Below are 14,045 nucleotides of genomic sequence, written 5' to 3'. Positions count from 1 at the left end.
TTTTGAATGACTGGCAAAATGACAAAAAAGTGCAGCTCCCCTTTAAGAGTCAAACTCACACGTGATTCTTCACCGAGGAAGTGAAGTTTATTTTATGTTGGTTCCGTCTAGGCCCTTTGTTGAAATGACTGACCTGTTGCTCTCTGCTGGGGTAATCATCTGGTGTGGCTTTGTAGAAGGGCCACTTGTTGTAGGTGTAGTCATACATCCACTCGCAGAAATGGTTTCCGAAATCAAAGCCCCTAAAATAAACCCACAAAAAAATCTCAACTCAGCTAAAAGAAAACAGGTGTGATGATCATGTTTTGTTTTAGTTTAAGACTCCCTTAGTTCTGTTTCAGCACCCCTGGGTTTGTGTTTCTTGGTCGCCATAGGTGCTGATTATTTTCACCTGCCGCTCACCTGCTCCTGAGCACTAATCAGAGAGCTATTTATTCCTGCTTGTTGCTTTGTTTGCTTCATGCAACAAGTTACGTTTGAATTAGAGATGTCCGATAATGGCTTTTTTTGCCGATATCCGATATTGTCCAACTTTTAATTCCGATACCAACCGATACCGATACATACCTGCCAACTTTTGAAATCAGAAAAACCTAGTAGCCAGGGTCCAGGGGCCGCAGGCCCCGGTAGTTCCAGGACAAAGTCCTAGTGGGGGGTTCAGTGGGGCGAAGCCCCCCCGACGCAAAATGATTATTAGCATTCAGACAGGTTAAAATGTTGCTAAAACCATCACTTTTCTATCAGTCACAGTGACTTTTCAAAACAAAAATATTACAGCAAAAATCATATGGGTTGATTGACATGTTTATTCTGTAAGCTAACTTCAATAGTTTGAAATTATTTTGACAGTTAATGCTAGTTATCCTGTCCACCTTTCACAAGACTTCAATTTGTTAATTGAAAGTATAAACAATATAAACACTTTTTACAGTAAACAAATGGTAAAACAGTACTAAACAATTCCATTAAAAAAAAAAATTGGTGTCATTATTAACTTTCTGTCCAAGCTTGTATAATCTACTGCCTTGTTCAATTGTAAACAATATTCTGTGCCTAAAATTCACATTTCTATCACAATTATCATACTGTAAACATGGTAAGCTAACTTCATTAAAATTAATAGTCCTGTCAATAGCATGGAATTACAATTCAAATGTAGTTTTTTTGTAAGCCTTTCAAAATAATTCAAAATATGAAAAATTCATGAAAATTAATTTAAGCCATCAGACACTTAAAAAGTGGCACATCACATCTCTAATGTAATCATTTTAACTTTTCAACAGAAATAGCACTGCAAAAATATTAAGGACATACTTCTGTATTTTGGTAGTTATGCTGTCAACATTTAACAAGATTTTTTCAACTTGGACTTGAAAGCATAAATAGTATAAACACTTTTGACAGTATAACAGTACTAAACAATTCCAATAGATAACATTGGTGTCATTACCTTTTTGTTTGCTCAATTATTGCCTCCGTAAATAAAACTTCGGCATTTATCACATCCAAAGAATCTGTTTGGGCGACGAAAAACGTTGAAAGTTTTCCACTTGTATCGCTAGCAACGGCATTAGACTTGTGTTTTTTTGTCCCAACGTGGTCTTTTACATCGCTAATTCCTCCGTGTCCGATCGAAAAATCTTGTCTGCACAAGGTGCAATTCGCGTAGTTTTCACCCTTTTTGGAACGGATAATTATTCCCGGATAGGCTTTTGAATATTCTTCACGGAATGACTGCAGTTTTCTTTTCGGTTTAAGACTCGTTTGCGATTTTTCTCCGGCTGATTCCATGATCGTTCGCTCGTTTGGAAACAATGGCAACTGGTGCCTCGTGCTTGGCAGCGGTGCTATAAATAGCCTCGCGCATGGCATTCGGAATGGCTCGATAGGAAGTTACGGGAAGCAGTGTCGATTGTCATTGTTGTTACGCGATTTCGTGAATAAAACTTAAAAAAAAAAAATTGTTTTTAATTAATGAAAAACCGTATTTTTTTATCACTGCAACCGTAACCCAGAAGAGGTTGATGAAAACCGTACTAATTATGGGAAAACCGGAGTAGTTGGCAGGTATGCCGATATATCCAGTCGTGGAATGAACACATTATTATGCCTAATTTTGTTGTGATGCCCCGCTGGATGCATTAAACAATGTAACAAGGTTTTCCAAAATAAGAGAACAACTTCAACTCAAGTTATGGAAAAAAGTGGCAACATGACACTGCCATATTTATTATTGAAGTCACAAAGTGCATTATTTTTTCAACATGCCTCAAAATAGCAGCTTGGAATTTGGGACATGCTCTCCCTGAAATAATCCTGATACCCTCTACAACAGGGGTGATCACACTTTTTCTGCAGGCGAGCTACTTTTCAATTCATCAAGTCGTGGGGATCTACCTCATTCATATATATAATTTATATTTACTTATTTATGAAATATATGTTTTTGTTAATAAGTTAAAGGTGTTTAATGATAATGCAAGCATGTTTAACACATATAGTTAATATTGTTAATAAATTAAAGGTGTTTAATGATAATACAAGAATGTTTAATACATATAGTTAATATTGTTAATAAATTAAAGGTGTTTAAAGATAATACAAGAATGTTTAATACATATAGTTAATATTGTTAATAAATTAAAGGTGTTTAATGATAATGCAAGCATGTTTAATACATATAGTTAATATTGTTAACAAGTTAAAGGTGTTTAATGATAATACAAGCATGTTTAATACATATAGTTAATATTATTAATAAGTTAAAGGTGTTTAAAGATAATACAAGCATGTTTAACACATATAGTTAATATTGTTAACAAGTTAAAGGTGTTTAATGATAATACAAGAATGTTTAACACATATAGTTAATATTGTTAATAAGTTAAAGGTGTTTAAAGATAATGCAAGCATGTTTAACACATATAGTTAATATTGTTAACAAGTTAAGGTGTTTAAAGATAATACAGGCATGTTTAACACATATAGATTCCTTTCTTTCATGAAGACAAGAATATAAGTTGGTGTATTACCTGATTGTGATGACTTGCATTGATTGGAATCAGACAGTGGTGCTGATAAGGTCCGCATTTTCGAATGGAGGAGAAAAAAGTCCTCCTTTCTGTCCAATACCACATGAAAGTGGTTGGTTTTTGGCATCTTATTTATCCAGCTTCCGTACTCCTTTGTATACACTTTACAAGAAACACATTGTCGGCAAACTCCGTAGCTTGCTAGCTTGTGCACGCCAGATTTCTGAGACTCTTGTTTTGTTAGCGCAACTGTGCAGTCGGTCTTTGGAGTTTTGACGACAGGTACGGCGCCAGAGTCTGTTGAAATAAAGTGTTTCTCGCCTTCCAGTCGGTAATTTTAATGAGCTGGCAGCAGCCAGCGTCATTTCAGAAGACCCTCGGGTGCCGTGAATGTCAATCAAGTGACGAAAGTGACGTCATAGTGAAGATTTATGATCGCTCATTTTTAGGACTATTTTTTTAATGCCTGGCTGGTGATCGACTGACACACCCTCCGAGATCGACCGGTAGCTCGCGATCGACGTAATGAGCACCCCTGCTCTACAACTATGGGAAATACTATACTTTGATTTTCACAAAGTGCATTATTTTCAGCTACAAAAACAATGAAGGCACACAGCTTCAGTCCAGAGTATAATAGAGTAATAAAGTAAACAACAACATAGTCCTAATTTAGTGCAAGACTGCTTGGTATACTGTATAACAGGGAATTATAAACTGGGCTCACATCCATCTTCCGCTTATATTCATCGTGTATCTCCTTACGATTCTTGAGGAGGTGGGAGATCAAATTGCTCGTATTAAAAGGAATACGTCTTGGTTCGTCCTCGCATAACCAACTTTTTGCAGTCATTGCAAATTGCCAGTTTTTTATCTGCCAGAGACACTTTAAAATAATCCCAAATCCATAGACATGGTGTCGTCAGTCAGTCACCGAGCGAGCTCGCTTGTTCGCCACGGCTACAGCACCGGCAACAACACACTCTTGTTGTTGTTATGCTGCGCTCGCGGCGGTTTGATGAGGTCATCAAGCGTCGCCAGTAAACCTCTCATGCTGCAGTCGGCGTTTTAAAAAGTCATTTATTTTACTTTTTGAAACCGATACCGATAATTTCCGATATTACATTTTAAAGCATTTATCGGCCGATATTATCGGACATCTCTAGTTTGAATACCTTTTTGACTCTTGTTCCTGTGCTAAGCTTCGCCATAGCTTCCCATGCTATCGACAGGCTTTTCTGTTACGCTGTGGTCGCATGGTTATGTGCGGATCGTGCAGGGAGGAAGACGATTTATATTCCATATATCAGTCAGGAATACAAGAATAAACTGAAAAGCAGGAATAAATAGCTCTCTGATTAGTGCCTGGGAGCAGGTGAGCGTCCCGAACACTAATCAGAGGCAGGTGAAAATAATCAGCACCTCTGGCAACCAATGTTCCCTCTAATTTTTCATGTGTGTGAGCAAACGCAAAAACTCCCTGAGCATTCAGTGGAGCCCATCAGACGTGCACACTGTGGCTACACCAGCAGCACACTTGTCCCTTTCGGGGTTGCGGGGGGTGCTGGAGCCTATCTCAGCTGCATTCGGGCGGAAGGCGGGGTACACCCTGGACAGGTCCCCACCTCATCGCAGGGCCAACACAGATAGACAGACAACATTCTCTTATTATTATAATCAAATGACAGCAGTCTTTTCCATGAGGTTATTTTCTAATATAAGTGTTTAGGCCCACTTACAATGACAGTAACAACAAATATTGTTTTTCATGAACTGTGTACTTGTATTGTTTGTCTGGGTGGAGGTCCTGCTTTGGAAATAATTTGTACCCCTTTCAGACATTGCATTTAGTTCCCATTAAAACATTCACATGTTGCACAATGAGATGTACGCAGGGGATCATGTGTACATTCCCGCAACTTCCTGTTTGTAAAAAATATATTTTTATTAGTATTTATTTAATATACTAACAGCATTTCATGATTAATATTTATAAATTAAGATTCCTAATAAATGACACTAGAATAAGCACACATTTGATTGGTAAATCATAGTGTAACGACCTGGAATTACACTTTATGTGTGGTGTTGGAGTTGTCCGACTTTTTGTAAACGCATCACTGGCTAAGTGCCATATGTGCATGTGTTGGCACAAGTGAGAAAGAGCGAGCGGCTGCTGTTGATATAACAAAGTTGCTTTTGGTCTGGTTTGTACTGCAGAAAATGACCACTTTTGCTAGATATCATTTTATTTACTAATATTTTGGTGATGTGTTTATGGCCGACAATAAAGAGTTTTGCTCAGTAAAGTGATGGATGGAATTCATGTCCTCAAAGCGTCTCGACAGACGTTACAATATTTAAACAATGATGACGGAAACTGTTTACTCTGTCGTGTCCGTGTCGTGTCGAAAATTGTTATGCGCTTATTTTTTTATTTGATTTTGTGCGTGGCATAGATCTGCCGTGCGCAGAGGACGCTTCAGCAGTGCGCAATTGCACAGGCGCGCACCTTAGAGGGAACATTGCTGGCAACCAAGAAACACAAAGCCAGGGGTGTTGAAACAGAACTAATGGAGTCTTAAACTAAAACAAAACATGATCCCATCACGAGAGGATTTCAAAGAGTGAGTTGATGACAGCGCCGGGACATCACCTGTAGTTGTAGCTGCTGTACTCAAAGTCAATCAGCATCAGTCTATCTGTTGAACTTCGCTCCCCTCGGTGCAGGATCAGAATATTACCTTAGGAGACACAACAGTACACATAAATATCCATCCTGCACACTAATGAGTACAGAGTCATGTGACAGGAAGTTATTACTTTACCTTCTTGAACATCGTTGTGGCAGAAGACCACGGGGGATGGAGTCGCTGCCAGCAATGCACTGTGAAGAACAACAGCAAACACTTTGATGTATTCACTTACTAGATCTTTATGCTCACAATACACAAGCAGTTAGGGCTGGGCGATATATCGATATACTCGATATATCGCGGGTTTGTCTCTGTTAGGGATGTCCCGATCCAGGTTTTTGCACTTCCGATCCGATACCGATATTGTTTTTGCATTTCCGATCCGATACCGATACTGGCCTATCCGAGCATGTATTAAAGTTTAAAGTTATTTAGCCTACTTAGTTGTCAGAATCATGTTGAAAAGGGTTTTAGTACTCTTGATAACAACTAGCCAGCTGAATTAGGGGAGTTTGAATAATACACAATGGTTGGTAACAAGAAACTGACCTGTTTATTCAAGGATAAACACAAAATAGACAAAATTATACATGACAAACAGAAATGGCATCATTGAAACTAGGGCTGGGCGATATGGCCTTTTTTTAATATTGCGATATTTTAAGGCCATATTGCGATACACGATATATATCTCGATATTTTGCCTTCTTGAATGAACACTTGATGCATATAATCACAGCAGTATGATGATTCTATGTGTTTTGATTGATTGATTGAGACTTTTATTAGTAGGTTGCACAGTGAAGTACATATTCCGTACAATTGACCACTAAATGGTAACACCCCAATAAGTTTTTCAACTTTTTTAAGTCGGGGTCCACTTAAATTGATTCATGATACAGATATATACTATCAGATATATACTATCATCATAATACAGTCATCACACAAGATAATCACATTGAATTATTTACATTATTTATAATCCAGGGTGTGGAGGGTAAGTGTCAAAAAGACAGCCAAAAGAGTTTGATATGAGAATAAATCTAAAGTTAAAATATAGGGTAGAAATGCACCTATTTGCAGGATTTTCAAAATTTTCTTTCAAGGCTTGCATGTCTACATTAAAACATTCTTCTTCATACTGCATTAATATATGCTACTTTTAAACTTTCATGCAGAGAAGGAAATCACAACTAAAAAAATCACCAATTTTTTCATACGATGTTGATGTGGAAATTTTTGCCTCAGCATTTTGATGGTGTGGGCGTGTGGCACCGAATGGAGATAAGCGTCTCGACAGACGTCACAATATTTGAACAATGATGACGAAAACTGTTTTCTCTGTCGTGTCGGTGTGTTGAAAATTGTTATGCGCTTATTTTTTTATTAGATTTTGTGCGTGACATAGATTTGCTATGCGCAGAGGACGTTTAAACAGTGCGCAATTGCACAGGCGAGCACCTTAGAGGGAGCGTTGCTCGCACGGCTGCGCTAGCATCACAGCTAACGTTAGCCATGCTGCTACCTCTCTGCTCGGGGAGGACGTACACGTATGTGATGTATGACGTGACAGTATGTGACGTGTGTCGTGACAGTATGTGACGTGTGTAAGAAGGTGCGCTGCTGTCTGTGAGAGGGAGACACAGGAAAAAGTGAGAAGAGCCTGTCGTGTAATGCCAGCAGCTAAAAGCAACTGCGTGAGAATTCACAGACATGTGAATGTGTTGAAGGTGTGCTGGAAAATGCGGAACGGAAATTACGGAGCAGCAGAAAAGTGCAATGTATTATTTAAATCGGTGCGTTGGAAAACACGGACCGTAGTTTTTTTTTTAAACTGGATCTGGATCGGCATTTTCCCATGTCTTGCCGATACGCAATTTTTGGCAAATATCGGCAGCCGATCCGATCCAAATATCGGATCGGGACATCCCTAGTCTCTGTGCGATATAGAAAATGACTATATCGTGATATTCGAGTATACGTTCTCACGCAGTTGCTTTTAGCTGCGGGCATTACACTACAGGCCTTTTTCACTCTATCTTGTCTCTCCTTCTCACAGAGACGTAAAACAAGCGCACCTTCTTACATACGTCACATACTGTCGTGTCATACGCCCTCGCTGAGCAGAGAGGTAGCAGCATGGGTAACATGAGCTGTGATGCTAGCGGAGTGGTGCGAGTGGTAATACGAGAGAAAGAAGGTGCGAATCTGGTAACAAATGAAGGAAGATTTAGGTCCCAAGAAAAACAGCACGGGGTCCATCGTCTGGCGGGGGTTTGGCTTCAAGCGGGAAGATGTCGAACAAGTATGCGGCAAAAGCGTTGCTACAAATAGTAGCACCTACTGCTAATTTGTAGCATCATTTGAAAAGTCACCCGCTAGAGAATGAAGAGTGCTTGAAACTCTGCATGTCAACATCTCCGTTCGGCATACTTGCCAACCCTCCCGGATTTTCTGGGAGACTCCCGAAATTCAGCGCCTCTCCCGAAAACCTCCCGGGACAAATTTTCTCCCGAAAATCTCCCGAAATTCAGGCGGAGCTGGAGGCCACGCCCCCTCCAGCTCCATGCGGACCTGAGTCCGCTTTCCCACAATATAAAGAACATCTACCGTAAAGCAGTCCGTCTGCCGTAAACAGCAACGTTGTGACACTCTTAAACAGGACAATACTGCCATCTAGTGCATTTGATGAAAGCCCTTTTGTGCGTGCCACACAGCAATGTGTAATCAGAGAGGGTGTTCAGCATGGTTAGAAAGATAGTGACAGAGAATAGAACAAGGATGGACAATTCAACCCTTAACTCAACAATGAGTAGATGAGTGTTATGTGTGTGTATATGTGTAAATAAATGAACACTAAAATTCAAGTATTTATTTTATTTATATATATATATATATATATATATATATATATATATATATATATATATATATATATAGCTAGAATTCACTGAAAGTCAATTATTTCTTATATATATATATATATATATATATATATATATATATATATATATATATATATATATATATATAGCTAGAATTCACTGAAAGTCAATTATTTCTTATATATATATATATATATATATATACCGTATTTTCCGCACTATAAGCCGCCCCGGGTTATTAGCCGCACCTTCAATGAATGGCATATTTCAAAACTTTGTTCACCTATAAGCCGCCCCGGGTTATTAGCCGCGCCTACGCTGCGCTAAAAGGAATGTCAAAAAAAACAGTCAGATAGGTCAGTCAAACTTTAATAATATATTACAAACCAGCGTTCTAACAACTCTGTTCACCCCCAAAATGTAATGTGCAAATGTGCAATCACAAAAATAGTAACACTCAAATTAGTGCAGAGTAATAGCAACATCAATAACTCAACGTTGCTCTAACGTTAATGTCACACAACACACAAAATAAACATTTAAAACCCACTTTCTGAAGTTATTCCTCATCCATAAATCCCTCGAATTCTTCTTCAGTGTCTGAATTAAAAAGTTGGGCGAAAACGGCATCCAAAATGGCCGGCTCTGTCTCGTCGAAGTCATCAGAGTCAATGTTGCTGTTGTTGTCCAGCAGTTCCGTGAATCCTGCCTTCCGGAAAGCTCGGACCACAGTTGAGACCGATATATCCGCCCAGGCATTTACAATCCACTGGCAGATGTTAGCGTATGTCGTCCGGCGCTGTCTCCCTGTCTTAGTGGCGCAGGTCATCTTGTTGTTTCCTCTACCTACGCACCATTGATTCATTTATGTTCAATTCTCTCGCTGCTGCTCTATTTCCGTGTTCTACTGCGTGACTTATTGCCTTGAGTTTGAATTCTGCGTTGTACGTGTGTCTCTTAATAGGAGCCATTTTGTGGTCTTTACAGATGTAAACACACAAATGAAATGAAACGTAATATCCGCGCGCTTCTTCTTCTACGGGGGCAGGTGCTTACCTTGGAGGTTCCTTACCGTAGAAGAAGCGCTTCCTCTTCTACGAGAAAAAAAGATGGCGGCTGTTTACCGTAGTTGCGAGACCTAAACTTTATGAAAATAAATATTAATATTAATCCATATATAAGGCGCACCGGGTTATAAGCCGCACTGCCAGCTTTTGAGAAAATGTGTGGTTTTTAGGTGCGGCTTATAGTGCGGAAAATACGGTATATATATGAAATACTTGACTTGGTGAATTCTAGCTGTAAATATACTCCTCCCCTCTTAACCACGCCCCCGCCCCAACCACGCCCACCGCACCTACCCCCCACCTCCCGAAATTGGAGGTCTCAAGGTTGGCAAGTATGCCGTTCGGTGCCATACCCACAAAATGCCGAAGCAACCATTTCCAGATCAACACCGTATGACAAAATTAGTCAACAACAGAAGTAGATAACGTCCGCAGGAACCTACCACATAGCAAAGGACATAAATTTGGCCCGCCGTGTAGTTTCATTTGGCCCTTGAGGCAATATGAAATTAACATTAGAGCTGGCCCGCCGGTATTATACAGTGGCGGTGTTACACACCGCTAATACTCATACTTGCCAACCCGCCCGAGAGACTCTCAATTTCAGTGCCCCTCCCGAAAATCTCCCGGGGCAACCATTCTCCCGAATTTCTCCCGGACAACAATATTGGGGGCGTGCCTTAAAGTCTCTGCCTTCAACGTCCTCCACAATCTGTCGTCACGTCCGCTTTTCCTCCATACTAACAGCGTGCCGGCCCAGTCACACATTATATGCGGTTTAAACACACACATAAGTGAATGTAATCCATACTTGATCAACAGCGATACAGGTCACACTGAGGGTGGCCGTATAAACAACTTTAACACTGTTCCAAATATGCGCCACACTGTGAACCCACACCAAACAAGAATGACAAACACATTTCGGGAGAACATCTGCACCGTAACACAACAGAACAAATACCCAGATCCCCTTGCAGCACTAACTCTTCTGGGACGCTACAATATACACCCCCCGCTACCACCAAACCCCGCCCCCTTCAACCTCGCCCACCTCACCTTTTCCTTTGTTTTTTGAAAGTCGATTTTGCACTATTAAGTTATAAAAGCGTTGCTTGTTCCATATTCAGTGTTAAAGCAAATCAGTGTAGCAAACTGAGCAATAATTAACGTTATATTCATGCACTTTCTCTTGCTACTTAAAGGCTTGAATGTTTGATTCATTCATTATTGTTTTTTTATTTTCAAATGTATTATTAGCCTGTGGAAAAAGCTTATTTTGATATTTACCTCAGAAGTGCAAATAGAAAAGAGCTGTTCAATTTTTTATTTAAATTGTATTTGATATGCCATTGATATTTTTGAATTATTATTATTATTATTTGAAACTCGATTTTGCATGTCACTATAAAGTTATATAAGCCTTGCTTGTTCAATATTCAATGCAAAACTTGTTTAGGTCCCTATTAAAAGGTTAATTTGTTCAACGTTGGCCCGCGGTTTTGTTCAGTTGTAAATTTTGGCCCACTCTGTATTTGAGTTTGACACCCCTGACATAAACCATTTGATTTCCTATTATGCAGCTCATTTTTATTTAACACTTATTGAAATATCTTGTGTGACAACATGCACAAAAGTGCACTTTTTGTTTTAAACTATTGTAGTTGCGTTCTGTACAAAAAGTGCACTTTAATTTAGTGTTGTTTTGATATGTCATCTTAGTGACATCATGCCATACTTGCCAACCTTGAGACCTCCGATTTCGGGAGGTGGGGGGTGGGGGCGTGGTCAAGAGGGGAGGAGTATATTGACAGCTAGAATTTACCATGTCAAGTATTTCATACATACATACATACATACATACATACATATATATATATATATATATATATATACACACACACACATATATATATATATATATACACACATATATATATATATATATACACACATATATATATATATATATATATATATATATACACACATATACATACATCTATATATATATATATATGTATATATATATATATATATACATATACATACATCTATATATATATATATATATGCATATATATATATACATATACATACATCTATATATATATATATATATATATATATATATATACATATATATATATATATGTATATATATATATATCTACATATCTACATCCTGAAAATATGCAAACAAAACTGTGTTTAGATAATTGATACTTCAAACTTGCATAAATAAATATTAAGGAATATAACATAACTTGGCTTCTGAGAGTTTCAAAATGTAATGAATAAAATGCTAAAGTTGTTGATAAACAAGCAATTATTTTAATAATTAAATATGGTCATTTTAAATGAATGATTATGATAATTTCAAATCAATTATTTCAAATATGTTTATTTTAATGTATAATTCTATGGCTGGATGTAATAAGGAGTCACGAAAAAAATACAAATACAAATACAATTAATTTTGATGTTTTTAGCAAAATATAGTAAAAATGTATTTAGTTTTTTTTTTTTTTTAATTAATAAATATATTTATTTTTAGGTAAGATAAACATAATAATACAATTGATCTCTAGTCTGGATGATTTAGTTATTGTCACCCTGTTGACCTCCTGTCATGAAAAAAGGCTGTCCTCACTCAGGTCCGCATGGAGCTGGAGGGGGCGTGGCTTCTAGCTCCGGCTGAAAATCGGGAGATTTTCGGGAGAATATTTGTCCCGGGAGGTTTTCGGGAGAGGCGCTGAATTTCGGGAGTCTCCCGGAAAATTCGGGAGGGTTGGCAAGTATGCATCATGCACAAAAGTGCACTAATAGCTTGTTTTAAAATGTCTCTGACAATCTTGCACTTTCTGTTTTGAAATGACATGAATGTTTGTGCCACTGCTTAATAACTGTTTAATAAATACAGTATTGTTAAATTGACTTAATTGTGGTTTCCCTTTCTGCATGAAGGTTTAAAATGAGCATATATTAATGCAGTATGAAGAAGAATGTTTTAATGTAGACACATAGAATCATCACACTGCTGTGATTATATGCATCAGGTGTTCATTCAAGGCTAAGGCAAAATATCGAGATATATATCGTGACATGGCTTAAAGATATCGAGATATTAATAAAAGGCCATATCGCCCAGCCCTACCAGCAGTTCAACCCAGAAGTTACTTTTCAGGCCATTTTCAGCTATGAGTGTAAGATGAAGAGTTGAAGTTGACACGTTATCAGCAAGTAGGCCGAGGCACACACTTGTTGGAACAGTTTTATCCGCTTGTTTGCATCATAACATTTGATAAAGACGCTCTGTGCTGCGCGTGTTGATTGTTAGCTTGGTGGACTATTTAGTCAAGAAGGCATTGGAACAAAGGTCAGCTGTTGTGCAATAGAAACAAGCGCAAAACAAGCCAGCTAAATTCGAAAAGCTATTAAATATTGTAATCAAATTATGTAATTATTGTTTCTGTGTGACAGAGATAATAGTCCTTGGAGCACTTTCTAATGGCAGTCAAATATTAATATTTACACACCATTGCACAATTGTAATGTTTTAATGGTGCTTGTTGCATCATCTCAGACCTCAGCGATACCTTTATTATTGAATCTACTTTTCACTTTATTCTATTCAGATTCTGGTGTAATAGATTGAATATTTTACTTTTTATAATGGCAGCTGTAGTTTTAAAGTGTTTCAGAACTGAGAGCCACATTTCCTTGTCATGAAGCTAAATAAGGCGGTTAAAATATATTTAGACACTACAGTAGAGGCTGGGGTTACGTTATGCACCCCGTAGTTGCGAGACCTGTTGTGGCTCAATATGGGTCCATATGTAAAGCGCACCGGATTATAAGGCGCACTGTCACCTTTTGACAAAATTGGAGGTTTTTAGGTGCGGTAGTCTACACTGCAGTGTAGACTACACTGCAGTGTAGACTAATGGGGATCCTTAAAAAACTAAACTAAACTCCATCCATCCATTTTCTACCGCTTAACACTTTTGGGGTCATTGGCGTTGATTTTTAATCCATCAAAAATACAAAAATGGATGTTATTTGTGTAGTTTGCTCATTTTCCTCGACTGATGTACTAACATGTGGTTTATTTTTTATTACATATGTAGCATCATCTACAAAGAATTGCTATTGCGACATCGAGTGGACACATTTAGAACAGCGGTTTCTTTCATTCAAAAATGTTGGCTCTTTTTCCATACTTAAAGGGGAACATTATCACAATTTCAGAAGGGTTAAACCCATTAAAAATCAGTTCCCAGTGGCTTATTATATTTTTCGAAGTTTTTTTCTAAATTTTACCCATCACGCAATATCCCTAAAAAAAAGCTTCAAAGTGCC

The 14,045-nt window shown here is 38.0% G+C and overlaps 1 protein-coding gene across 1 annotated transcript in view; it reads right to left on the bottom strand.

Moving 5' to 3' along the window:
- The window catches only part of chkb (choline kinase beta), a 35,550-nt gene that overhangs the window by 5,885 nt on the left and 15,620 nt on the right, over positions 1-14,045 (bottom strand). Inside the window, exons 6-8 of the mRNA XM_061969149.2 lie at positions 5,861-5,919; positions 5,689-5,776; positions 134-242 (exon numbers count right to left, since the gene is read on the bottom strand). Of these exons, the coding sequence (XP_061825133.1) occupies positions 134-242; positions 5,689-5,776; positions 5,861-5,919 (256 nt within the window). The remainder of the gene's footprint in view (positions 1-133; positions 243-5,688; positions 5,777-5,860; positions 5,920-14,045) is intronic.

The sequence above is a fragment of the Nerophis lumbriciformis genome, linkage group LG08 (assembly GCF_033978685.3).
Source record: "Nerophis lumbriciformis linkage group LG08, RoL_Nlum_v2.1, whole genome shotgun sequence".
In the NCBI taxonomy this organism is placed as follows: domain Eukaryota; kingdom Metazoa; phylum Chordata; class Actinopteri; order Syngnathiformes; family Syngnathidae; genus Nerophis; species Nerophis lumbriciformis.
Note: the sequence above shows the minus strand (reverse complement) of the source record. Positions and strands in the feature narration are given on the sequence as shown.